At 41.0% G+C, this 26254-nt stretch overlaps 1 protein-coding gene across 8 annotated transcripts in view; it reads left to right on the top strand.

The window, feature by feature from the left end:
* MAP3K13 (mitogen-activated protein kinase kinase kinase 13) overlaps positions 1-26254 on the top strand; it is a 170754-nt gene that overhangs the window by 132697 nt on the left and 11803 nt on the right. For all 8 annotated transcript variants that reach the window (XR_006193180.1, XM_042903685.1, XM_042903684.1 and 5 more), the window contains 8 exons: positions 4056-4247; positions 7236-7394; positions 9066-9224; positions 9673-9781; positions 17579-17688; positions 18654-18770; positions 19462-19599; positions 24824-25610. Coding sequence is in view for 7 of the 8 variants with exons in the window: in XM_042903685.1 (XP_042759619.1) it covers positions 4056-4247; positions 7236-7394; positions 9066-9224; positions 9673-9781; positions 17579-17688; positions 18654-18770; positions 19462-19599; positions 24824-25610 (1771 nt within the window). In the remaining variant the exon portion in view is untranslated. The remainder of the gene's footprint in view (positions 1-4055; positions 4248-7235; positions 7395-9065; positions 9225-9672; positions 9782-17578; positions 17689-18653; positions 18771-19461; positions 19600-24823; positions 25611-26254) is intronic.

The raw sequence follows: 26254 nt of genomic DNA, 5'->3' as shown, positions 1-26254 counted from the left end.
GAAGAATAGGAAAGCTAGCCTTTAGGTAGAAGGAAAGTTTAGAAACTAGAGATTCTTGGTATATTTTATATGTGTGTGTGTGTGTGTGTGTGTGTGTGTAAAATATATATATTTTATGTATGTATGTATACATACATATATATATGTATTTCAATCCTGGAAAATAGTATGACTGATGAGGCTACAGCTAAAAGTGGAATAATATACAAATTCCCCTTCCCTAAACTAGGAGGAACTTTTCCCAGCCCCCAAGAGGGATCCTTTCTTGATAAAACTTTCATTATAAAGGTAAACAGGTCATGTGATGATATTTCAATGGAATCACAGCCCTCAACTAAGGAATAGAAATCTTGGGTACCAGTTTTGTAGAATGCGTTTAAGTGAGTATTGATGTTGAGTTTTGATTCCCAAACAAGACCCCTTTATGGAAAGGGAAAGAGGTGTGAAAAGAAGAGAAGCATTCAGCTGGGATACTAACTGAAATGCTTGGATTTATTTCCTTGTGGAAGGCACATCAATACAGTGGACATGGGAGAGAGCTTCAGTTGTTGTAATGATTCGATCTTTTGTTGTCCTATTAGGGCAGGAGGATATGAGATGAAAATGAAATACTATAGAGATGAATTATAATCTTTCCAAAGATGATAAATTTCAAAAGACAATTGAAGAATTATTTGTAGACAGACTGTCAGAGACTCACTTCTTTCCTTCATTTTCCTTCCCTGAGAAAATCATCACTTCTAGTATGCTACATTCTAAGTGGAAGGCAGGGCCTTTCATTTAACTTCCATTTAACTAAACTTTTAAGCTTAGATTACTAGGATACTGAGTTTGAGACACAGAATATTCTATAGATTAGCATGGCTTTTTGGCGTCCTGAAGTGAGCTGGGCTGTAGGTCCCAGGTATGAAGGCTTTCTAGCAAGATGTCCTGAGTAACTAAAGGTAGAAATGTGTCCTACCTTTAGTATTGGGTGTGAGAAGCTTTATTTTTCCTTCCTTTCTTTTGCTTTTTCCTTTTTCCTCACAACCTTTTCCCCACCTCACTCCTCTGACCCTCCTACCTACATTTGCAGTTTTCAGCATTTTGGGCAAGTATTGCCATGCCGGTACCCCATTATATAGGCCAAAGATGCTTGAATAGTCTTTACCTCTACATGGAAAACAATAGTGAGACTGTGTCCCTGGCCCATTACACCACACTCTTGAGGCATTGTGCAGTGTTATGTTCGCAGCCATCTGTGCCATGTGTTGCTTGGCCAATGAATCATTCAGGACCGTCTGGAAGATATGAAGGCATGATTAGATTTCAGTATGTCTCTCTGGATACTGATTGCTGTGCCTACAGCTTCCTTTGAAGTTAAGAACTGTATACAGAAGGGGAAGTGAAAGCGAAGAATTATGTATTTTTTCCCCAGTTTTTTGAAAGCAATCTTTGAAAAAACCCAACCTGACTGTTCCTAATGGCATCGGGTGCCAAAGGGAAGAAAAGGTAGCAATTAGAAGTGATTATAGAGCTGCTATTTATAGCTACTAAGACGCCTTGTCATAGTACAGGGTTGATGGAATGATTGCTTCTCATTCATTAGTCAAGAAACATGAAAAGTACATAACATATCACTGTTACCCTTTCTGTCTGTTTGTGTGACAGGTTAAAACATACTTGAATAGGCTGCTGAGTGGCTTCAGACAAATATTTATTTTGATATCCTTGAGCACGTTACATTGTTCCTGCCTATTCATTGTTTTTCTGTAGTGAAAATTAAATTGCCTGCTTATGGTTGTGGTATATTTGTACTCCACTGAGGTCTCCTAAAAAGTAACAGGAACTTGAAAAAAATTTTCATTAGAAATGAGGGTGGGAATTCTGGGTAGCTTAGAAAATGATAAGAGAGTAATAGAAACAGCTTTGTGGCATTTGACAGGCATATGAAGGCAGGGGAAATGAAGAGTAATTACTCTTCTTCATGACCTGCCTTTGTTATAAGACTTTCACATGATCACAAGCCATGGCCTCTAAATCTTCTCATCATCATATCATTGCATACGATAATTTTTCTTCTCTTTTCTCATCTTCAGAACAAAAGTGTGACGTAGGGCTGATATGACTATTACCACTTTTCTAAGGGAGCATTAATATAGGAATCCCCAATATGCTTATGTATACAGAAGTTAAAAAGCAAAAAAAGGGAGGCAGTTGTAACATGGTGAGTGGAAAGAGCATGGGCTTTGAAGTTAGACTGGATTTGAATCCCAGCCCTGTCACAGGTCTATGATCTAGGGCAAGTCACTTTCCCTCTCTGAGCCTTACCTGTAAAAATGGAAGGTCATATTTATTGTGCAATGGTTTGGGGAAGATTAAATAAGACAAATAAACATGGAAATATTCTGGACAAATAAAAGATGTTCTTCCATGTTAGTTCCTTTCTTCCTACCCCTTGCATCTGCACGTGTCTCTGCGAAGGATTTTATCAGCAGAGAAAGTTAAGTTGAAGCTAAGAAATATTTGCAAAAATGGGGCACCTGGGTGGCTCAGTCAGTTAAACTTCCAGTTCTTGGTTTGGGCTCAGGTCATGATCTCATGGTTTGTGAGATTAAGCCCCGCATCGGGCTCTGTGCTGACAGTGCAGAGCCTGCTTGGGATTCTCTATTTCCCTCTCTCTCTGCCCCTTCCCCACTGTGCTGTCTCTGTCTCTCTCAAAATAAATAAATAAACTTAAAAACATATATTTGCAGAAAGAAAGAAAGAAAGAAAGAAAGAAAGAAAGAAAGAAAGAAAGAAAGAAAGAAAAAGAAAAAAATATTTGCAAAGTTAGGTGGCTGGATGGCTCCATCAGTTAAGCATCTGACCCTCGATTTCAGCTCAGGTCATGATCTTACAGTTGTTAGATCAAGCCCAGGTTGGGCTCCATGCTGGGCGTCGAGCCTACTTGAGATTCTCTCTTTCTCCATCTGCCTCTCCCCTACCCCACTTGCTCACTCTCTCTCTCTCTCTCAAAAAAATAAAAAATTTGCAAAGGACTTGCTGTGAACTTCTAGGCCTCATGGTAGAAAGAAAAGAATCCAAAGAATCCAAGACCTTCCCTTCAAGGAGCCTATAGTCTGTATGGGGAGAGGAAAATTGCATATAAAAAACTAATGGCTCCTGTGTAGCATAGGAATTTATAGAAGAGAAAGATCTTCTTGGACTGGAATAATCAGAAAAGGCTTTGTGGAAGATGTAGGAATTGATGGAAGCACAGACCACATAGATATGTGATACATTGTATAGTATTGTTTTTATTCTAGGGGCACCTGGGTGGCTCAGTCAAAGGTCCAACTCTTGACTTTGGCTCAGGTTATGATCTCATGGTTTGTGGGATCCAGCCCCACATCGGGCTCTACACAAACAGCACAGAGTCTGTTTGGGATTCTCTCTCTCCCTCTCTCACTGTGTATCCCCTCTTGCTCTCTCTCTCAAATATAAATAAATAAACATTAAAAAATATTTTTAAATATTTTTAAAACAGAAATGTTTTTCAAAGACTATATAATACAGAAAATTAACTCTTTTTGGGGTCCTCAGTCTAGTTATCTTAAATTTGGCAAATTCAAAATTCAATTATTAATAGTAAAAATAGCAATGTTTTATTTGAATTCTCCCTATACACTATATATAAAACCCTCTATTTAATTTTAACAGGAAGATATTTAAATTATTCTTAAAGATCTAAAACAACATAATCCTTGGCCTACATATGTCTCAGGAAAGGTGCTCTTTGTTCCAGAATGGAATGGACCCACAGAAAAGCACCAGATACAGCACAAAACAGAGATAATCTGGAGTGAATCAAATTAATGAAAATTGTCTATGCGCATAACAGGGAAGCCTGTAGACCAGAGGGGTTTTAATGGTAATTGATGAATCGGGAAAGATTATGCCTTTTAAAAATTATATAGGTAAAGAACTGGGTCTTAATTAGTACATTTATTAAATATTCTTAAAATATAAATACGGATATATGTATGTTTGTATGTATGTGTGTATTTATAAACGTGCTTGTGTTTTCTTGAAAGGGGTGTTTGTACTCAGGCCCCATGTTACTGCATCATCATGGAATACTGTGCCCACGGACAACTCTATGAGGTTTTGCGAGCTGGCAGGAAGATCACACCCCGATTGCTAGTGGACTGGTCTACAGGAATTGCAAGTGGAATGAATTATTTGCACCTCCATAAAATTATTCACCGTGATCTCAAATCACCTAAGTGAGTTTTTCATCCGTTTTGTTGTATTGCTTTAAAATAAGGAATTTTATCGAGCATAGTTGAAGTTTTCAGGCATCATACTTTCAGTTCAGTTTAAATCAGCATGGAGGGTACCCTATTTGCATATTTTCTGGATTATTGTTGACCAGTTGACTTACCTAAATGGCAGATAGCTCTAGGCACCTGACACTAGTTTTCTCCTTTTGGTTGCATTTTGATTGTGCAACTGTGAAACAAGATTCTTTATTAACTGAAGTATTCACTTTCCATTATCTCAGATAATTAATGCCAAATGTTTCCATCTAATGGCTTGCTTTGTCGTTTTCCTAGTGTTTTCCCCAAAGACCCAAGTTTTAGAAACCAAGTTTCAAAGATGTATACAACAGGATAAAAACAGATAAATAAGAGACTGAGGCAAAGAGAAAATACGAGCATTAGAACTAAAGCTTGCTCACAACATGTATGCCACAGGATTCCGTACAGTTGTTAGAGGTGGACTATGGATTTGGCTTTGACCTTCGTAGAATCTAAGCAAAGAAGGAAATACATAGTTTCAAGGTTCATGGTATCCATAAGATAATATAAACTGGCTATTTAAGAGAAACAGGTTGTTTCTAGTAATTTCTGTTCTTTGGCCATCACTAACCACTTTAAGAGGAGTGTTAATTCAGTTCCCGCAAACTGCATGAAAGGAAGAAAGGAACTGATAAAATGATAGATTTCATTGTAGCTCCTATACTTAAACATTATTTTTATTATTTCTCATCACATTTTTGGTTTAGAGAAGGAGAGAGGAATTAATCTCTTTTCAAAATTAGCACTTTCATAGTCTACAGTATTTTTTTCAATATCTGTAATCACATCTGCTTTGATCTTAGCAAAAATTGTGTGGGGCAGCTGCAACAAGTATAATTATTCTTATTTTATATTAGAAAAGCCTGAAGTCATGGAGCTAGGACTTGAACCCAGAACTTTTAGACCAAAAAGTCTAAATTCTACCTCATCATGTGAAAGTGAAGGATTCAGTGAATCCTCTCGATGGAAGACACCAATCAATCCTCGATTATAAACTTCAAAGCAGCTCTAATTTGTCACCATGATTCTCATTGGTGCTTATCATAGTCACTAGCTCCCTGAACAACCTTCTCCTGCTTTACTTGCAAATGAACTCTATTTCATTGCATATGTTCACATTCTTACACAACCTGTTGCTTTTGTCATCCACTACATACACATAAGGGACACAAAATACTGCCCAAGGCCTCTTTGAATGGTCTCCTTAACCACGTTGTTCTCCTGGAGAATTCACTTGAGAGGAAGAGGTCAGGAAATTTTAGAATATATAAAGTCACATGCTACTTTCTTTAACTCCTCTCATTTAGAGATTAGAGTAATAAGTCACCCAATGAGCCTTTCCCTCCATTATCAGTATTCCCCTGAACTTCCAGCAGCCTTGGCCTCTTTGCATTCCAGGCTAACTTTGAGAAGACAAAGATCAGTCTGGCTTGTAGTAAAGAGAGATTCCATGACCTGCCATTAAATCTTAGGCTGTGTGACCCCAGCTTTGTCTCAGAGAAGACCTGACAAAAGTTCCAACCTCATGTGCTCTTTAGTCTGTCCCCATGTCCATTCCCTCTTCTCATGCCAAGAAATCCCATAGTGAGCAGCACAAAAGAGACAGAAGAGGAAGCGTCTAGTATTTTTCTTTCTAGGGGCTTATTGCCTTTTCTGACTTTCATGGTATATGATGCCATCAGTTCTGCAGTTATGCCAGATACCCCATAATATTTAAATCCTTATGCATTTTCACCAAGACTAACACCATTAAATCAAAGTGTGCAAATTATGTAAATTTTACATATCAGGTGCAAAGTCAGGTGTAGGATGTGGATGAAGGTATTCTAAAGCAGTTGTAAATCTGGTAAATAGAAAGCCATGTGACACTGATGGAGAGGGGGGCAAATGTGACGTCCCTGGTTCAGACAAGGGAGGAGATAGAGAAGTTTCCTGTTTTCTAGCCACCTCAATTCTGATACTCTGAATATCAAGCCTTCTTATTATTAAAAATAGGTCTCTATATCATTAAGCCTCTGAAACCCTAACTCATGAATATTCTAAAGTTATAAACAGGTTATTTCAAGTGAATTCAGTCTGGTGTGTAAGGATATTACTATTTTGGATTCAACTGGTACCAGATTGTATTCATCTGCTAAACGAGCAATTTTCCCCAGGTAACATTTCAGATAAATACCGTGAAAAGGAGAACACGACTTGTGTGGAATCTGCTTAAGCCTAAATGTGTCCCAGCTTTTCCTTATTAGCTTTTAGTGTCATGGTTCCATGCATGATTTTAGTTGGCCGTTATTTAAACAATGTTTTAAAAGAAGTGTTTTTCTTAGTGATTTGTCTGAGACTGGCAAGGATGGAAACTGATATCTATAGAGGAGGGGTGTTTTATATATCTAATCTCATTTAATTCAAATGAAAATTCCATGAAGGCCATTATTATAGGCTCATAGTTCCGTATCCAAAACTCTTAGAGTCAGAGGATATCAGATAGCATTACCTCACACCCCCAGCAAAGTCTAGGACAACACTCTCTAATGAGCCACAGATAAATAAAATGAGTTTGCTTGATATAGATGAGAAAATATTTATATACTATTTTCAGAGTTTTCTGCATGTTTGAATTCTGGAGAACATACTGTGACCCAAATTGTCCCCATCTTACAAATGAGAAAACCAGCTTCGGAGAATTAGGTAGCAGAGGTCACACAGCCAGTAAGTGGTGGAGGCAGGCTCAAACCAGGTAGAAAAAGCCCACTATGCTGTGCTGCCTCACATGTTTGAGTGATGCTGATGCCCCAGTAATATTGGAACTCACAAGCTGAATTCCACAAGTAGGAGGCAGCAAACTAAGTTGCCAATTACAGTCATGGTGTTTATTAGTACTAATGATCTGGATGTTCTCTCTATTTCTTTTTAAAGTGTTTTGGTGACTCACACAGATGCAGTAAAAATTTCAGATTTTGGTACATCTAAGGAACTCAGTGACAAAAGTACCAAGATGTCCTTTGCTGGCACAGTTGCGTGGATGGCACCAGAGGTGATACGCAATGAACCTGTCTCTGAAAAAGTCGATATATGGTGAGTGGTGCCATCTGTCCCAACTAGAAAGCCTCTCCCACTTCACCCTATTAGACCTTTCCTCCTTCAACTCTTCTGCTTTCCCAAAATATTCTTTAGTGTCCCTCGCTCCTGGCTGATTTCAGTCTCCTCTTATCTGAGGTACTAACCAGTGTAACGATGAATGTGTTAAGAAGGATTGAGAGATAATAGGGTGAATATGTATTTAGTAAATCATCAGTTTTGGAGACTTTCACAGAATGTGCTGAACTCTCTGGAAAATCGAAAATTTACTTCAAATAAGCATTTAGTATCAAAGTCTTTCTGAAATATATTATATAATTCTCAACTTCTTAAGTAAAATACATTAAACAAAGTTTACTTAGTCTTGGTGACTCAGACCATCACTGGATATATCAGTGATGTACTTTGCTGTAATACAGTTTATGTGCTTTAGAGCTATCTAAAGTATATAATAGGACTATTTGCCCTTTTAATAAACAGTCCCTATGAGCTATGCTTTTTTTTTTTTTTTGGCCTTTTAAAATCTTTACCAGTTTTTCCTTTGAGATTATGAATCTTTACTATTAATAGTATATTTCCCTGTAGTTACTTTTCTTCCATTCTTAAAATTGGCTACTAATAACTTTTAGCCTTAAAAACAAAATAATAGCATATATTAAAATTACATGTAACACCAGAATAAGATAAAGTAGAAATGTGGGATCATTTGTAATTTGGGTAATTATTACCAACGCATCCTCCTTAGGGATTATACCGATTACATTCCCAACAGAAATGTATAAGTGTTTTCTCAGTCTCACCACCAAAATGTGTTAAATTTTTGGATTTTTGCCAACCGTCTAGGTAACAAATGGTATCTTGGGTGTGGCTTTAATGCACATTCCTCTCATAAGTTAGGTTGTTCATTTTTTCATATGTTCACAAACCATTTGTAATTCCTTATTTGTGAACTATTCTGATCCCTTGCTAAACTTTCTGATCTTTATTCTTATCAATTTATAAGTGTATTTTGTACACTAAGGAGATTAGCCTTTTGTGTATAGGAATTACAGATACTTTTCACCTTTGCTATTTTGTTTATGGTGTTCTTTCTCCATGCTAGATTTTTTTGAAAATGCTCTCCCCTTATGGCTTCTGGATTTCATAACTGGAAAGCCTTCACCACTGTAAGATTAGTAAAAAGAAAAAAAATTCTCATGTGTTCTTTCAGGATGTTTATGGCTTCATTTTTTCTTTTCACATTTGAATTTTTGATTCTTTGGGAATTTATCTTGATGTAAGATGTAGATTTAATTTTTCCCCCAGTTGTCCCAATGGCATATATTGTGTAGTCTGTTTTCCCTCATTGGTTTGGGATGTCGCTTCTATCACATACTCAATCCCATATGTATTTGGCCTATTTATGGATCTTTATTACATTCACGGAGTCCGGCTGTCTATTCACGTGCCAGAGTTAATTATAAAAACCTTATAATATGTCTTAATATCTAGCAGCGTTGGTTACCCCTTACTGAATTTGTTTTTCAGAGTTTTTCTGTTTCTGTTCTTCTTATGGCAGTATTAGAATTTTGAAACTGGATATACTTTTGATTAAAAATGAATAGAGAACAAAAATACAAACCAGTCTTTCTGCCGTGTCTTTGGTACCTGTTCCTGGTACTACTGTAGGTCTTTTGGAGTGGTGCTTTGGGAGCTGCTGACAGGAGAGATCCCTTACAAAGATGTGGACTCTTCAGCCATCATTTGGGGTGTTGGAAGCAATAGCCTACACCTTCCAGTTCCTTCCACTTGCCCTGATGGATTCAAAATCCTTATGAAACAGACATGGTAAGAAATACATTTCTCCCAATATTCTCTTTTACCTTCTTCCTCAAAACCACATTTAAAATTTCTCTAAAACTTCAGGGAAGTCTCTAATATGGATTTGGAACAAATCAACTGGTTAAAGACTGGTGGACTTGGAGTTATTTATAAATAATGAATTTGTTATATCCTGCTACAATAGGCCTTAATAAATGATAGCTATGGTAACTATTATTACTTTACTTGTCCTAAGGGACTATTATTATCAAACAGGTCACTGATCCTACAGATTTCCATTTTATTATTATAGGTTTCTCATAATTACATTTTCCTTTTGCTCCTCAGTGCATGAACACTGCTTGAGAAATAGCCAGGTGTGGAGCCAAAAATGTTTTTTATAAAGCAGAATAAAATCTTTATCCTCCTGGATCCAACTTCCGCAGTGCACAAGCTGTCTTTTTTTAACTTGTAGGCAGAGTAAACCTCGCAACCGGCCTTCTTTCCGACAGACGCTCATGCATTTAGACATCGCTTCTGCTGATGTTCTTGCCACCCCACAAGAAACCTACTTCAAGTCTCAGGTGAGTCTGGAAACTCTCTTCGAGTGTACTGAACACACAGACAGGGAGGTCTCGATGAGAAAGAGTAACTCAGAACCATTCCGATTCTTGTAACAATGATACAGCCCTAGTCATTGTGAAGCAGTAATTATGATCCCTCACACAGAGGAAATTTTGGAGCTTTTTAAACACTTAAGATATATCATTATCTCATTTGAAAGGAACATGTATTGGAATGTCATCCTCATAGTGGTGAAACTGTTGAAGAGTAAAGAGGAATATATTTGAATTAGAATTACTGCTGACCAGGGGCGCCTGGGTGGCTCAGTCAGTTGAGTGTCCAACTTCGGCTCAGGTCATGATCTCGCGGTCTGTGGGTTCAAGCCCCGCGTCGGGCTCTGTGCTGACAGCTCAGAGCCTGGAGCCTGCTTTGGATTCTGTGTCTCCCTCTCTCTCTGCCCCTCCCCCACTCATGCTCTGTCACTCTCTCTCTGTCTGTCAAAAATAAACATTAAAAAAAAATTAAAAAAAAAAAAATTACTGCTGACCTTCATGAAAAGATTGCTTCCCTTGAAGGGGAAAAGCTAAAGTACAGAGGAGGGAAGTGAAATACCAGAGAGAGAGAGCCCATGATGGAATCAGGCCCAGAGAGAACCTTTCCTCTACCTTTATGTGTCACCCACGAGCACCAGATAAAATGTAATTTTTTAAATGTTTATTTATTTTTGAGACAGAGGGAGACAGAGCGCGAGTGGGGGAGGGGCAGAGAGAGAGGAAGACACAGAATCTGAAACAGGCTTCAGGCTCTGAGCTATCAGCACAGAGCCCGATGCGGGGCTCAAACCCAAGAACTGTGAGATCATGACCTGAGCCAGTCAGACGCTCAACTGACTGAGCCACCCAGGTGCCCCAGATAAAATGTAATTTAATGTATCTGTTAGCCTTTACTGTCTTACGGACCATTCCAGACTTATGGCTTAAAACAATAAGCTTTAGTTTAGCTTATGGTTCTGTGGGTCCGCAGTTTGGGTGGGCGGTTCTCCTGCCGGCTTCCACTGGGCTCACTCACGTATCTGTAGTCCATTGCTGGGTCCCCTGGGAGGCTGGCAGGTTCTCGGCAGCTTCATTCACAAGTGTGGTGATTGGCTGGCTGTCACCAAGAGCACCTCGGTTCTCTTCCACGTGGCCTCTTGTCCCTCGGCAGCCTAGCTTGGGCTTGTTCACAAGCTGTTATCAGGGTCACAAATTCGGTAAGACAGCAAGACCCAGGGCACAAGGGATTTTCAAGCCTAGGTGTGCACCATGCGTGCTAATGTCTCTTTGGTCAAAGCAAGTCACAGGCCAACCCCAGGATGAGAAGCAGACTTCACCTCTTGGCGAGGAAATCTGCCCTGGCACTCTGTGAGGGCATGGGTGCAGAGGGGGAACAATTTGTGACTGTTGAATAAAAATGCTGTAACGTCATAAGGATTTCATCTCTGCACTCACTTGCAGTATCACTTAAAAGAGTCATTCTCGGAGAAGACGTTTTATTAACAATTGGTATCTCAGTCTACCCCTCATCTCCACCCATCTCCAGTGGGTGATGAGGGTACCTACCAGGAAAGTATGTGTTGAAAAGAGTACCGCACTGGGAGGGGCATCATCCCTACGAGTTCAACAAGCCCTCCAGTATGCTTTACGACCTGGCCCGACTCGAGGCTTGGAGTACCTGCTTCTCACATGTCTGATAAATGCAGACACTGCCCATCAGACATTAGGGGATACCTTAATAAAAATACAAGGTGGGGGTTTTTTTGTTTGTTTTTTTGTTTTGTTTTGTTTTATCTCGGACCGCCTAAGGACTGATAAATCAGAGACTTTTATCTTGTTGCCCCAAGTTCCAACACACACTCTATGGTCCACAAACATAGCTCTCCTCACAACTGTGTCTTTAAATAGTCAGGATTGCCCCCACAGATCTGTAGTGTTTCTGAGGAATTATTATGTAAGCAAAGTGTTTGGTTTCAGAGAAAACGCAAGGATGTAGGGGGGTTGACTTTATCATATCATTTCCTATGTCCTTTGATGTGCATTCCAATAAACTCCCTTAGAACTTTCAAAAACCATGACCTCTCTATTCAAATACACATAAATAAGGGCCACTGGAAAAGAAATCTGCCCAATTTCTTTTTGTGTTAGTATTCCGAAAAAGACTTAGGCCCTTTCGTGAAATGAAAGAGAGTAATAGTAAGTACTTTCTAGGGAGTCTTTCAGACTTTAGGATATGATTTCAATCACAGCTTTGCTTCCCTTACCATAAAAGTATATATACCAGAATTTGGAAAAGCAGTTTTTGGTGACAGTACTAACTCACAAGCCATTGAGACCGCATAACTGTATATACTTGGAAAACTTCAAATTCTAGGCAGATTTTACCTGAATGCTCCCAGAACGTCACTTATGAAGCCAGTGACACATTTTCTGAGTACCCACCCTATGCAAAGTACAATGTCATGCAACTAAGCACCCACATTTGGTATCTTTATTTGTACAAACTCACTTTTACGAGTAAAATTGAACTCAGAAAAGTTTCTTTGGGGAGCACCTTGGTGGCTCAGTCGGTTAAGGTCCAACTCTTGATTTCAGCTCAGGTCATGATCTCACAGTTCATGAGATCGAGCCCCACATCGGGCTCTGTGCTGACAGTGCAGACCCTGATTGGGATTCTCTGTCTCCCTCTTTCTCTGCCCCTTCTCTGCTCATGCTTTCTCTCTCTCTCTCTGTCTCTCTCAAAGTAAATAAATAAACATATTCTTGAAGGGAAGAAGTGGGGGAAGAAAGGAAAGGGAAAACATTACATTGGAAATCTTTTAATATTCATCAATTCTTCTACATTTTTCTCCCAACATGAAATTTTACCTCTCCTTAAATAGCCCCAAATCTGCTATCCTTGCTAGTTCCTAGAATTATTTCAGATACTTACAAGCTGATTTGTCTCTGGGTTTGAAATTCAGACTATCTCTGGCTACTGATAAAGTATTTATGAACTGAATTTATGTACTGAAGTACTCAGAAAAGCAACAGACTTGAGTCTAAGCCCTTGTCCTATGATCTTAGACAAGTTGCTAAATTTCTCTAAACCTCAGCTTACTCATCTAAACAATGAAGATAATCATCTTTTCTCTTCCTTATGGAGTTTTAGCTAGGATCAAATGAGAAGACAGAAATGCAACTGTATTGGAAACTAAAGAACTATCCGATTTAAGATGTTATTCATGGCCCACAAAGCTACGGAAATGAAGCTTCCTCCAGGTTGTTACATGCTGTCGAGCTCCTGAGACAGATAAGATGGCAGCTGGGGAACTCCTCTTCACGGTGCCTTGGTTTTATGCCATCCCAAAGGGGAAGAGCTGATTGTGCCCCTCGTACCTGAGGCTTCCCCTCCTCCTGCCTGCTGACAAAGCCCTGTCAGCATCAATCAGCAGTGGTTAGCCACAGGTCTCCACTTTCCACCAAAACTGTCAGGCAAGAGCACCGGCAAGAGCCCAGCTGACTTCTTTCTGAGAGAAATTGCTTTAGCTGTTGCTCAGCCTACACACGTATAAAGATGCAGCACACACAGAACAGATGAACGAAGCAACCAATTTCAGTACAGTATTTGATTCTGCCAAAGCCACTGCCTTGTTCCTAGACAATAACCCATTCCTCCCAGTAGGCAATTATTGTTCCTGGTATTCAACTGCATTTGATATCAGTCTTTAGGAAACATTTTATCGGGGGTCCCAGATCCCTGCTGCTAGATGGGCCATGTGCCCTGCTTCTAAGTTCTCCCACCACCCTCTGCTTTTTGTACCATCTGGTTCCCTCTTGAGTACCACTGCGACCACTCAAATTCAGGGGCTGGGAGTTGCATACACCAAGCTCATTATAGAGACAGACTGTGCTCCTCAAGAGTAATCTCATCACGGGGTGCCTGGCTGGCTCAGCTGGAACAGCATACAATACTTTATCTTGGGATCATGAGTTCGAGCCCCTCATGGAATGTAGAGATTACTTAAATAAATTTTTTAAACTTAAAAAAAAAAAAAAGAGCTATTTCATGAGCAAGTAGGTACTTGGGCAGAGGCTGGGCACTTACTTACCTGGGAAGGCAGTAAAGGGGATTCATGTGCCAGTAAAGGGTTGTCCTTGATGACCTCTAAGTCTTTTCTGACTCAGAATCTATGGTTTCCAGCCACTTAGCCTCCTACGGTCCTGCTTCTCTCTTCCTTCAGCTAGGCTGGAGCTGGCTCAACTTCTTTTTTTCCTCTTTAAAATCTGTGGTAAAATACATATAATACAAAAATTGCCACTTTACCCATTTTGAAGTGTACAGTTCAGTGGCATTCATTAAATTTACAACATTGTGAAACTGTCACCACAATTTCCAAAAGTTTTCATCATCCCATTAAGCAATAACTTCCCATTCCCTCCTCCCCTCGCCCCTGGTAATCTCTGTTGTACTTTCTGTCTCTATGAATTTACATATTCAATCTACTGATTGAATAACTGGAAGGCTGGAGAAGACAAAAACCTTTTAAATGTTGTGACCTTTCCCAGGCCTTATCCGGGACATTAAAAGGATCCAGTTGGGGTGCCTGGGTGGCTCAGTTGGTTAAGTATCCAACTTCAGCTCAGGTCACTGTCTTGTGGTTCTTAAGTTCAAAGCCCCACGTCAGGCTCTCTGCTGTCAGCAGAGCCTGCTTTGGATTCTCTGTACCCCACCTCTCTCTCTGCCCTTGCCCTGCTTGTACTCTCTCTCTCTCTCAAAAATAAACATTTTTTTAAAAAGAACTAAAAAAATTTTTTAAAGGATCCCATTAATGGTAATAACCTAGGTGTCACTAGATTTTTCCCTTACCTGCTTATGCAAGAATACCTTGTGAAGCACCTCGTGTTCCCTCCCTTCACTGCCCCCCAGTGCATTTTGGGGGAATCCCCAGTAAAGAGTGGGGATCTCAGTAACTTCATACATTGTAACATCTGCTCTGCTTTCCACTGAATGGCCAGACACAGTAGTCTCCTGCCTAGTATCTGCTAGATATTACTTTATGGGTTAGCATTGTTTTCTGCCACAAGACCGTAGTCCCCAGCTGGCATCTATTGGGTGCTGCCGTATCTTTAAGGCACTGCCATCACCCACTGAGTGCTGCCATTTCCTGCTGTAACTGAAGCTTGGAATTCTCAAGATTCCAAAGCTGCATATTGTTCTATTTACACAATGACCTCTTCCTTTCTCTGGTGAGTTACACTTTGTTAAAGGTAACAGAGCAGTGCTGTTTATGGCCCAGTGTTTTACAGGCATTTTAATGAAACAATGGGAAATGCTTCTCCACTCTTATCGTGGCTTTGTTATAGGTCAGGTTCATGTAGGATTCCTCCTTCTCTCATGCCATATGTTCTCTCCGAGGCACCTCAGTCTTTACAAATTGGTTTCAGGCCTACCCACCTTCCATTTTTTCAGATATACCCAGACATGTCTGCACTGAAGATTAAGTGCAAATTGGAACTCCTATAATGTAAAGATTCTAAGCAAATGTGGTGAAAGTCCAAAATTAACATCTACCAGTAACACTATACCTGCTGGGAAAATATATGATTAATCAGTACTGGTGTTTTCCCATATATCTTGTTCCGTCTTCATAGGGAAGGGGGTACTTCTTTTTGGAAATCTCCTTTTTAACAGGTTCCAATCTTCAAAAGGGTTTATTTCCTCAAGAAATGGGAAAAAAAAAAAAAAAAAAAAAAAAAATCTATTCTGTGACATCTGATTCCTGACCACCAGAGGGAGATGTTTCTTTTCCTGGTCCCTTCTTTTTAGGTATTGTACTAGGATCTACTGATATATTTTTGCACAAAAGAGGACACTTTAAGGCCCAGACCTGGCCAGCTCCCTTATCCTTTTTTGGTCTAACATCTCTTGATTGTCAATCTTAGGCTTCTTTTTTTTTTTTTAATTTTTTTTTAGTGTTTATTTTTGAGAGAGAGAGAGAGAGAGAGAGAGAGACAGAGTGCAAGTGGGGGGAAGGGCAGAGAGAGAGAGGGAGACACAGAATCCAAAGCAGGCTCTAGGCTCAGAGCTGTCAGCACAGAGCCCAACGTGAGGCTCGAACTCATAAACCGTGAGATCATGACCTGACCTGACGTCAGACGCTTAACCAACTGAGCCACCCAGGCACCCCGATCTTAGGCTTCTTGAGGCTCAGATATTCTTTTTACTTCAGACTTTGATCTGATGATTGACAGAACAGCATTACTTTAGGAGCTCAACCAAACCTGCATTTATTGCTTAGATACTGTCAAAGACTGTTACCAAACAATGGGCAGTGCATTCTGGATCTGACTTTCTGATGACCTTGACTTTCTGATGACGTTGTTCGGCAGGTTTGGTGCCCAAAAGTCAGCTGACTGACAGAAATCTTTCTCCAATGGTCAGTCAACATATATAGAGAGATACAGGAAGGTCTAGCGTATTATAAATAGATTAGCAGGATGATCACTTTTTAAATACGTATGATATGATTTCCTCTAAAAACTAAATGAGAAATAGCAAATTTGGGGAGAAACCTTCTGGAATTTCACAATTACTTAAGCATAACTTCTTCCATGATCTAGAGAAATAATTTTAAACATGAATCTAAAAGTAATAGAATAGCTCCAGAGGAAGAATATGTAATTAGAGGCATTTAGTTATATGTCTAGCCTTTACTGGAAATTATCTTAGTCTCATTAGCTTCTTGGGGATTGTAGTTTATATGTAATTTGAGGAAATATCTCTTTTAGCTCTTTTCTAGAAATTGCCTGTAGACTATATTGCAGCAGAGGTTTTTCTATTCCCTAAAATTTAGATAAAATGGGCTTGGAATTCCATGCTCTGTGGAAAGTCCCGTGTCCTAACGCTTCTGTGAATTCCTGGGAAATTTATAATTTCCTGGTCCCTCTGGCTCTACCTTTCTAAAATTTTGGGGCCCCATCCCTGCCATCTTGTGGTTGTTTCTCTATCTTTGTCCTGTCATTGACCCAAACGTGAAGTTCAGCACCTTTCCTTGATGTCTAAAAAAACAAAAACACTCATCCAAAGTCAAGGTGAATGTCAGAGACTTTACTAACGGTTTAGGAAATTGGAAAGGGCTCACATTTTGAACAATTGAACTCACATATTAGACATTTATCCCCATTCTAAAAATTTTGTCCAACTATTAAATAGTTTAGCCATACTCTTTCTCCTTTCCTGTTCTTTCCCTCACACCCAAATTCCTGTATAATTTCCTATATTTTTATTCCCAACTCCTCTTGTTCCTTCCCCTTGGGTCTTCTACCAATATTTTTTCAAGGTATTTTCATAAACAGAACCTAAGAGGACTTCTGGAGCCAATTGTAAACATCATCATATTCTCACTAGCATATACTTATACAGAGGGTTATCAGAGCCTTTGTTTCTAACCAGGTCACCTCAGCCACCATCTTCACTTAAAACTGAGCTCTTATTCCAGGGGTGATGGCTAGTATGCCAGCTGTGATATTTCTGGTGGCCAGTATTACAAGAAAACTGGAAAAAGAGACAGCATCACATGTTGGACTAAATACAGAAAATAAGGTCATGGTGTGTGGGGTGGGGGGTGCAGATAGCAGAGCATGAGGTATTTTGCTGTAATCAACTAATAGTTATTGAACATTTATTTGTTAAGTCTCTTCAGTAAAAGCATTCAGGGAAAAAAAATCTTGCACATGACCCCATGGTTCTATCAGGGATTAACACTCCTAGACTATTAACAAAGTCTAATTTGTCCTACCCAGGCTGAATGGAGAGAAGAGGTGAAAAAACACTTTGAGAAGATCAAAAGTGAGGGAACCTGTATACACCGATTAGATGAAGAACTGATTCGGAGGCGCAGAGAAGAGCTCAGGTCTGCCGCTCTGTCCTTCCCATCTCTTCTTGTCCCTAGATCTTCAGATACTGGCAGGAACTCTCCTTGTGAATCACCATTTTGCCTCGTACACACCTTTCACCTGTGCTACTTACTGTTAATTCTCTTTAAAAGTTAGCTGTCCTTTATACTGCTGTTCTGTCTTCTCCTTGCAATCTTGTTATCCTCCTTTATTATATCTCTGCAGCAAACACTCTTGGAGCAATGCTCTTTCTTCATTCAGTGCCTGTCCTAGGTGACCTGGAAGGCAGCACTTTATAAGACATAGCGCCTGGTCTCAAGGTGCTTATGATCAATGAAGAGGTACAAGACACAATCATAGATAGCCACTGTATTAGGCAAGATCTGTACCACAGATAAGTGCAAGGTCATGGGGTCAGCCTTGATTGCATATTCCCATTAACATATAGTATTCTTATTAAGATACCATCAACACTGCACAAAGGCTACAAATTATACACAAATCACATTCAGATTTTATCTGTGGCCCTCCTGGCTATTCTGTATAGCTCGATGTGACCCCTAAGGATAAACCAAGTGAAAGCTTGGGTTTCCCATCCCCCACTCCAACTTGTCAGAGTCATTACATCAAAAAGGGCATCCTTAAATTTAGATGACACTCAGACCAATGCTTTTTTTTTTAATGTTTATTTTTGAGAGAGAGACAGAGTGCGAGCCAGGAAGGGGCAGAGAGAGAGGGAGACACAGAATCTGAAGCAGGCTCCAGACTCCGAGCTGTCAGCGCAGAGCCCAACACAGGGCTCAAACCTGTGAACCGCAAGATCATGACCTGAGCTGAAGTCAGATGCCTAACCAACTAAGCCACTCAGGCGCCCCACACCCATGTTTTTGAGATAAACCATCCTGGTTCTTATTTCACTAGTGTGATTCTTTGTTCTCCCCCAAGGTAGCCAGCTTTGCTGATGCTGTATTTTCTTTGATAGGCATGCTTTGGATATTCGTGAACACTATGAGAGAAAACTTGAGCGGGCTAATAATTTATACATGGAACTGAGTGCCATCATGCTGCAGCTGGAAATGCGGGAGAAGGAGCTCATTAAGTATGTATCCAGACTTCTGTCTGTCCTTACTGAGTTGGGTCTACCAATCAGCAGAAATGTACTGCTCCTCCACACTGCTACTACTCAAAACTAAAAATAGCAAATACTTTATTCAATTACCCAACATTCCCTAAGGGACGTGCTGTGTGCAGGTCTCTTCCCCTGAAGAAGTTTCAGTTGGGTGGAGCTGCTGCAGAGCTCGTCGTAGAGAAATGGGCACTTGATAGCCATTTGCAACTTCACCCTATTGAATGACCCCAAGAAAGAGTCCTCCTTTCTAGAAAAGCTTGGTGTGGATGAGTGGGAGCTTTTTGCCCCCCCAGGGAAGTAAGGTGGCTGATGAAAGTGGTTTAAGGTATTCTTGACAAGGGCAAGAAAACCCGCTGGTCCTGACCAAAACAGCAACCGAAAATAAGTAGGTCATCTACCATCACATTGTGTCTCCCATGAGGTGTGTTGGGGGAGGGAAGGTCAGCCCCTGAGTCCACCTGAGAGTAGAAGAGCACAGTTAAGTCACATTCGTTGAATTTCGTATCTTTTCTCCCCTTTTTAACCTGAATAGTAACCTTGTAATTCAAAGAGCATATATCTGTTAAGTGTGCCCGGCATCTGTGAGTGGAATTAGCCTGTGAAAACATTCTGCCCATCTGTCTGCAGTGACTGAGATGTGGCTTTTCCTTTCGTTCTGCAGGCGTGAGCAAGCAGTAGAAAAGAAGTACCCTGGAACTTACAAACGACACCCCGTCCGTCCAATAATCCACCCCAACGCCATGGAGAAACTCATGAAGAGGAAAGGTGCGCCTCATAAATCAGGGATGCAGACCAAACGGTGAGACACTGTCCCAACCTGGTATTCAGAGAAATGGGAAAATATCTCCCTAAAAATACATTATCACATCATGGTTGGTGTGTCCACTCCGTAGCTCATCATTGGCACGCTTGGCTCTAGATAAAACAGGATGGGAAAGTGAGAGAATGCGTCACAAACTCTAGGAGTCTAGTTTTTACTGTCTGAGGACAGAGATGTTTATTGACTTAGCATGGAATAGTGAAAAGAAAAAGCACTGGGGGCCAGACAGACCTAGATTCAAATCCCAGCTCTGCCTCTGATAAACTGCATGATGTGGGTCATGTCACTTGACCTCTGTCAACCCCATAGGTAAAATGGTATAACGATCACACATGAGATTTCTTTTTCTTTTTTTGACCCGTAGCACACAGAATTGGGTTCATCATAATTCTTGTTTTATGCAACATTGGTCCATGTATGTCCCACTTTTATTTATTCATTGAGTTCTTTTTAATAATGTAGTAAGTGTCTATAAATCTACCACCAAAAACAAAAGGAGGGGCTTTGATAATTACCTATACCAAACCGTGTGGGTCCGGTCATTTCTACTCCTGCATGGGACTTCTGTGAAGTTTAAAAAGATAAATGTGAAGAGTGCCTGGGTACCTCAGTCAGATAAGCGTCCGACTTCGGCTCAGGCCATGATCTCATGGTCTGTGAGTTTGAGCCCCACGTCGGGCTCTGTGCTGACGGCTCAGAGCCTGGAGCTTGCTTTGGATTCTGTATCTCCTTTGCTCTCTGCCCCTCCCCACTCACACTCTATTTCTCAAAAATGAATAAATGTTAAAAAAAATTTTTAAGATAAAATTATAAACCATAGGTACTAAAAATTAGTTTTTGAATAATTTTTTAAAAGATTGCCCTTTCCACTAATTACAGCACATTTTCCTTGTATTAGTTTAATCTTAGAATGCTCTTCTAGTCAGTTGTTTTATTATCAGGCTCTGCTAGATCTCCATTCCTCCCAAATAATGGAGAGTGGACTCCGTTCCAGCCAAGTAATGTAGAGGAGAGAAATGTCCCTAAACCTGGCGTATAGTCCCAATGGTGAGACTTGAGAACAATGCAGTAAGGATCAAAGTAAGGACAAAATTAAAACCAAAAATGTATTTTAAGGCTTTAAGAATGGTGGCCATTCTACCATAGCATGACTAATAGAAATCTAAACTACTAAGGAGTAACTACATGGATTAATTCCAATTTTGCCTTTACTTACCACCCCTGACCACCTTCTAGTCAGTTCTGAGAAACTGTTTGCAGATGGCACCTGGCAAAACCTCTGCAGATCCCAACACCTCTTTGTTTTGCTGTATTAATCAGGGACAGAGTTCACCTTCTGGCTCCTCCCTCCATTCTGCTACAGATAAAACTAAGAGCTTTGGAGGAGAAAATAGTATGAGCTCACGTTTACTTTTAATTTTGGCTATGAGGAATATGTTTGGAAGAGTTTGCCATCATCAGCAGATGCTTAGTCTCCAAGCTAACTGAACTCATCCAGGAAGGCAACCTGGAACAGGTATTTGAGCTGCAAAGAGTTCTACTTGCCCCTGGAGGATTTCAGTTTCAGATTATTTGGACAATCCAATGATTAAGTTAGAAGCCCAGTGACCCTTGAGGAGATCAGGGAGGAAAAACCATCCACCATCTATGGTGTGTCAGTCTGGGTTCAGTTGGGGATTAAAAAGAAGAGAATCAGAGTTCAAGTATGGATCCACTAAGCCTATCACAAGTAAGTATAATCCAGTACAATAGTCCAAACACCTCAAAATAAAGAGAAGCTTGGAATGGGGAAGAGCTATTCCTTAGTGTCAAAAGACGGGGGTTTGAGTTATCAGTCCTGGCATTTAACCTATTTTGTGATGGATACAAGCCAATTAACCTCTAGGATCCCTCAGTGCCATTATCTGTAAAATGAATATTGGAAAATGAATCATAGGAAACAAGTGTCTTATACATTATAAAGTGCTTTGTAAATGGTGAAGTGCTGTATCATTGTTATTCTGTGATGTTTGTACTGCTAGGTTCAATAAAAGCAGGCTTCACCTGACTTAGGACACTTATTAATTTTTTTTAACGTTTACTTATTATTGAGAGGCAGAGAGAGACACAGTGTGAGCAGGGGAGGGGTAGAGAGAGAGGGAGACACAGAATCTGAAGCAGGCTCCAGGCTCTGAGCTATTAGCACAGAGCCCGACACGGGGCTCAAACTCACAAACTGTGAGATCATGACCTGAGCCGAAGCTGGTCACCTAACCAACTGAGCCACCCAGTGCCCCGGGACACTTCTACCTCAGCTCTCTTTTAGGTCCCACCCTGGCCAATCACTGTGTAAGTAGATACCCATAACTGGGCCTTGGATGGCTCTCTTGCCTCAGTAAAAGCCCCAGGACCTCCTCAATTCACATACTTTCTCTGGCACAATTTGGCCAGGTGACGACAGAACCATGAATCTGAGGCAGGAAGACGCTTATAGCAGCACAATACCCTGCCCACATTATTATATACCAGTGTTACCTGGAACTTCTGTTCTAAGATGAGCCTTGAACCGTCCTCCTGAGAAAGAAGAAAAACCCATCTCCTACAACCTGATACCTACTAATTTCCGGTGAGCCCTAGCTATTCAAATGCAGTCCTCAGTTCAGCATCATCTGAGAGTGTGTTAGCTCTTGGGGCGCCTGGGTGGCTCAGTCGGTTGAGCATCCAACTCCTGATTTCTCAGCTCAGGTCATGATCTCACAGTTCATGGATCGAGCCCCGTGTCATGCTCTGCACTGTCAGCACAGAGCCTACTTGGGATTCGCTCTTTGCCTCTCTCTCTCAGCCCTCCCCTGCTCGTGTGCTCACATTATTAGAAATGCAGACTCTTAGGCCCCAGACCTGACCTATTCAACCATTTTAATAAGCCCCAAGTGATTTGTAGGTACCTTTAAGCTTGTCCTCTGAATCTCTGATAAGCCAGACTGGAAATTAGGAGAAACTTCTTGTCTGGATTTTGCCAGTAATGCACTGTGAGACCATGAGACACTTGGGCTTTGGATTCCTCCTCACATAAGGTGAAGACGGGACTGTATCTGTGGTTTTCAAGCAACGTCTGAGACACCCCTGGGCCCGCATAGAGGTGTCAGGGATTACTGCAGAAGTAGAGAAGATGAGGAGGGGGAGCCCTGGGAGGGGGTTCTACTCTGCCACCCCTCTTCAACTGTTCCACTATATCTGGCGGGGTAGGGCGGGGCGGGAGATATACTTGACATAAAACATCATATTAGTTTCAAGTGTACAATGTAACAATTCAATAAACATGTATATATTTTGAAATAATTATCACAGAACTCTAGTTATGTGATCCATTCATCTGCATAAATAATTCAGCATAAATAATTACATTTTGGGGGCACGTGAGTGACTCAATCAGTTAAGTGTCTGACTTCGGCTCGGGTCGTGATCTCACAGTTTGTGGGTTCGAGTCCCGCGTAGGGCTCTGTGCTGACAGCTCAGAGCCTGAAGCCTGCTTCGGATTCTGTGTCTTCCTCTCTCTCTGCCCCTCCTCCACTTGCACTGTGTGTGTGTGTGTGTGTGTCTCTCTCAAAAATAAACATTAAAAAAAATTTTTTTTAAATAAATAAATACATTTTTTTCTTGTGATAATAACTTTCAAGACCTCTTAGAGACTTTCAAATATGCAATATTTGAAACAGCTGACGATTGAACAACATGGTTTCCAACAGATGCACTTATATATGAATGTTTTGCAGCACAGTCCGGTATATGTATTTTCTCTTATGATTTTCTTAACATTTTCTTTTCCCTAGCTCACTTTAAAAATACAGTATATAATACATATAATATACAACATATGTATGAATCCACTATTTATCTTATCAGTAAGACATCTGGTCAACAGCAGGCTATTATTAAGTTTTCTGGAGTCAAAAGTTATGCTTGGATTTTTGACCGTGCCTGTTATTCAAAGATCAACTGTATCATTAACTATAGTCTCCATGCTGTACATTACATCCACAGGACTTATATATTTTATAACCAGAAGTTTGTACCTTTTGGATGCTCTTCACCCATTTCACCCATCTTCTCCTACTCCCCATATCTGGAAACTACCAGTCTGTTCTCTTACTATATCTATTTTATATACTGAATTTTTCATAATTCATTTAAGAAAAAGATTCTGTTGTTTAAAAAAAGTTTGGGTCTTCCTGCTCTGTAATTTGCTGATTTGTGTCTATCTGGTCCCAAAGAAGGAAGGATGTAGTGGTCCTACCTGATATCCTCAAGTCTCTGCCCATACCCATTCATCAATCAGAAACCAGCTATTGTTTACCTGTGCACCCTGGAATCAGTGTGTGTGAGGTTTACCTTCAAGCTCTGGCTTCCTCTTGCACATGACCTACATGACCAGCCCAGACAGCACTTGAAAACAGGACTGTGAGAGGACCTCCTCCCGTAAGGAGCCAGGACAATGCCAGGTCACTCCTCGCTGGCCCTTCTCTTGCTGGGTCTGTTCAACCTCCTAGGCTCCGTACTGTTTCCCCTTCCTCTGGCTCCACCCCTTTCTCAGTCTTCCTTAAACATTTTTGAGTACTGAGTGTGAGCAGGGCTCCCTGCTAATGCCCCTCCCATACAGAGATGGATGGACATAGTCCCAGACCCAGGAGACCATGTCTAAACCAAGATCCTTAAGCTTAGCCTCTTGCCTAATTAATCTGAGGTTTCCTTCTCTTGTATCAGACCCCTGTGATTTGTGATCTTTTGTGGGATCTATCTAGATCCATCATCAGACAGATTTCTGATCATGGGCAAACCCATGCCTATGCTTTGGCATATTGACACCAGGCTGATAGATGAGATTATAAGGAAGAGATTAAGAAGCCTATAGGGTAGAATTAGAATTTAAAGGGATTGAGCACCTTAGCTAGTGAGGCACAGAATAATATCCAAAAGGAATAAAGGAAATCCTCTATGGGTGAACATCTAAGTTGCTTCTAATTTTCTGGTGTTTTAAACTATGGTATAACATAACATCTTCAGACACACATCTTCATGCACATCTGTTGTCTCCACTGGATAAATCCCTGCCTACGTGACTGCTGTATCACAGGGTGTGTGTGTATCTTAAGGTTTGGGTTACATTTCCCCTAACTTGAATGTGTATTTTCATACGTTTAAAACTCAACCTTTTGTTTTCTCCCAGGCCAGATCTGTTGAGATCTGAAGGTATCCCCAGTATGGAGGTGGCTCCCGCCGCGTCCCCTTTGTCTGGAAGTCCCAAAATGTCCACCTCAAGCAGCAAGAGCCGATATCGGAGCAAACCCCGCCACCGCCGAGGGAATAGCAGAGGCAGCCATAGTGACTTTGCAGCAATCTTGAAAAACCAGCCAGTGCAAGAAAATTCACCCCATCCCACTTATGTACACCAAGCTCAATCCCAGTACCCTTCTTCCCATCACCATAATCCTCTGCAGCAGCAATACCAACAATGCCCTCCTGCCGTGCCTCAGAGTCACCATCCCAGACTCAACATGCACGGACAGGACATTGCAACCTGCGCCAACAACCTGAGGTATTTTGGCCCAGCAGCAGCCCTGCGGAGCCCACTCAGCAACCATGCTCAAAGACAGATGCCTGGCTCTAGCCCTGACCTCATCTCCACAGCCATGGCGGCAGATTGCTGGAGAAGTTCTGAGCCTGACGAGGGCCCAGCTGGCCCCTGGGGCTGTTGTCAGGCTGACCCTTATGACCCCTGCCTCCAGTGCAGGCCAGAACGGTGTGGTTCTTTAGACATACCCTCTGCTGAGCCAGTGGGGAGGAGACCCGACCTTTTCAAGTCACCAGCACACAATCCCCTCTCGGAAAATGCCCAGGGTTCTGAGAAAATGGAAGAAAATGAATTCAAAGGCTGTAGGTCTGCATCATCCCTTGGCATCCCTCATCACGTCACCCCCCCAGTGCTACCTCGAAACACAAGGCCCCTGCAAAAGGTAAGCCGTAATGACAACAGCAGTGTGTGCCACGGCCTTCATGGAATGTTAGAGCCTGTCGTGTGGTGCATATTGGAAAACATGTGTAACACGTGTCCGTTTTGTAAAAGGATGAGATGGCAGAAGCATAAACAGAAGGGTTTTTTTTAGCTTAGATGCTCTCTTGCCACACTGCTTAAGTGATAGAGAGAATACACTTTGGGAACTACTGACCCCAGAGGACTGGTTCAAATATATATAAGTTATAGATAGATAACCAGGGATAATAGATAATAGATAATAGATAATAGATAACCAGGGATCTGTAATCAAAACTAGAACTACCCTAGCCTAGTCATGATGGATGTTGCAAGAAGGAAGGGTCCCATTATAAAACAAGTTTGAAAAACAGTATTCTCTGTCCTCTCTTGGAGATTCCTTGTGCACATCAGCAAATCCTAGGCTTTAAAAAAATCATACAGGGGCGTCTGAGTGGCTCAGTCGGTTAAGCATTGGGCTTCAGCTCAGGTCATGATCTCACAGTTCAGCTGTTTGAACACCACATCCGGTGAGCTCCAGCCCCGCTTTGGGTGAGCATGTGTCCCACTTCGGGTAAGCTGGAACCCTGCATCAGCTGAACCCTGCTTCTCTCTCTCACCCTCTTC

This window comes from Panthera leo, chromosome C2 (assembly GCF_018350215.1).
Source record: "Panthera leo isolate Ple1 chromosome C2, P.leo_Ple1_pat1.1, whole genome shotgun sequence".
Classification (NCBI taxonomy): domain Eukaryota; kingdom Metazoa; phylum Chordata; class Mammalia; order Carnivora; family Felidae; genus Panthera; species Panthera leo.
Note: the sequence above shows the minus strand (reverse complement) of the source record. Positions and strands in the feature narration are given on the sequence as shown.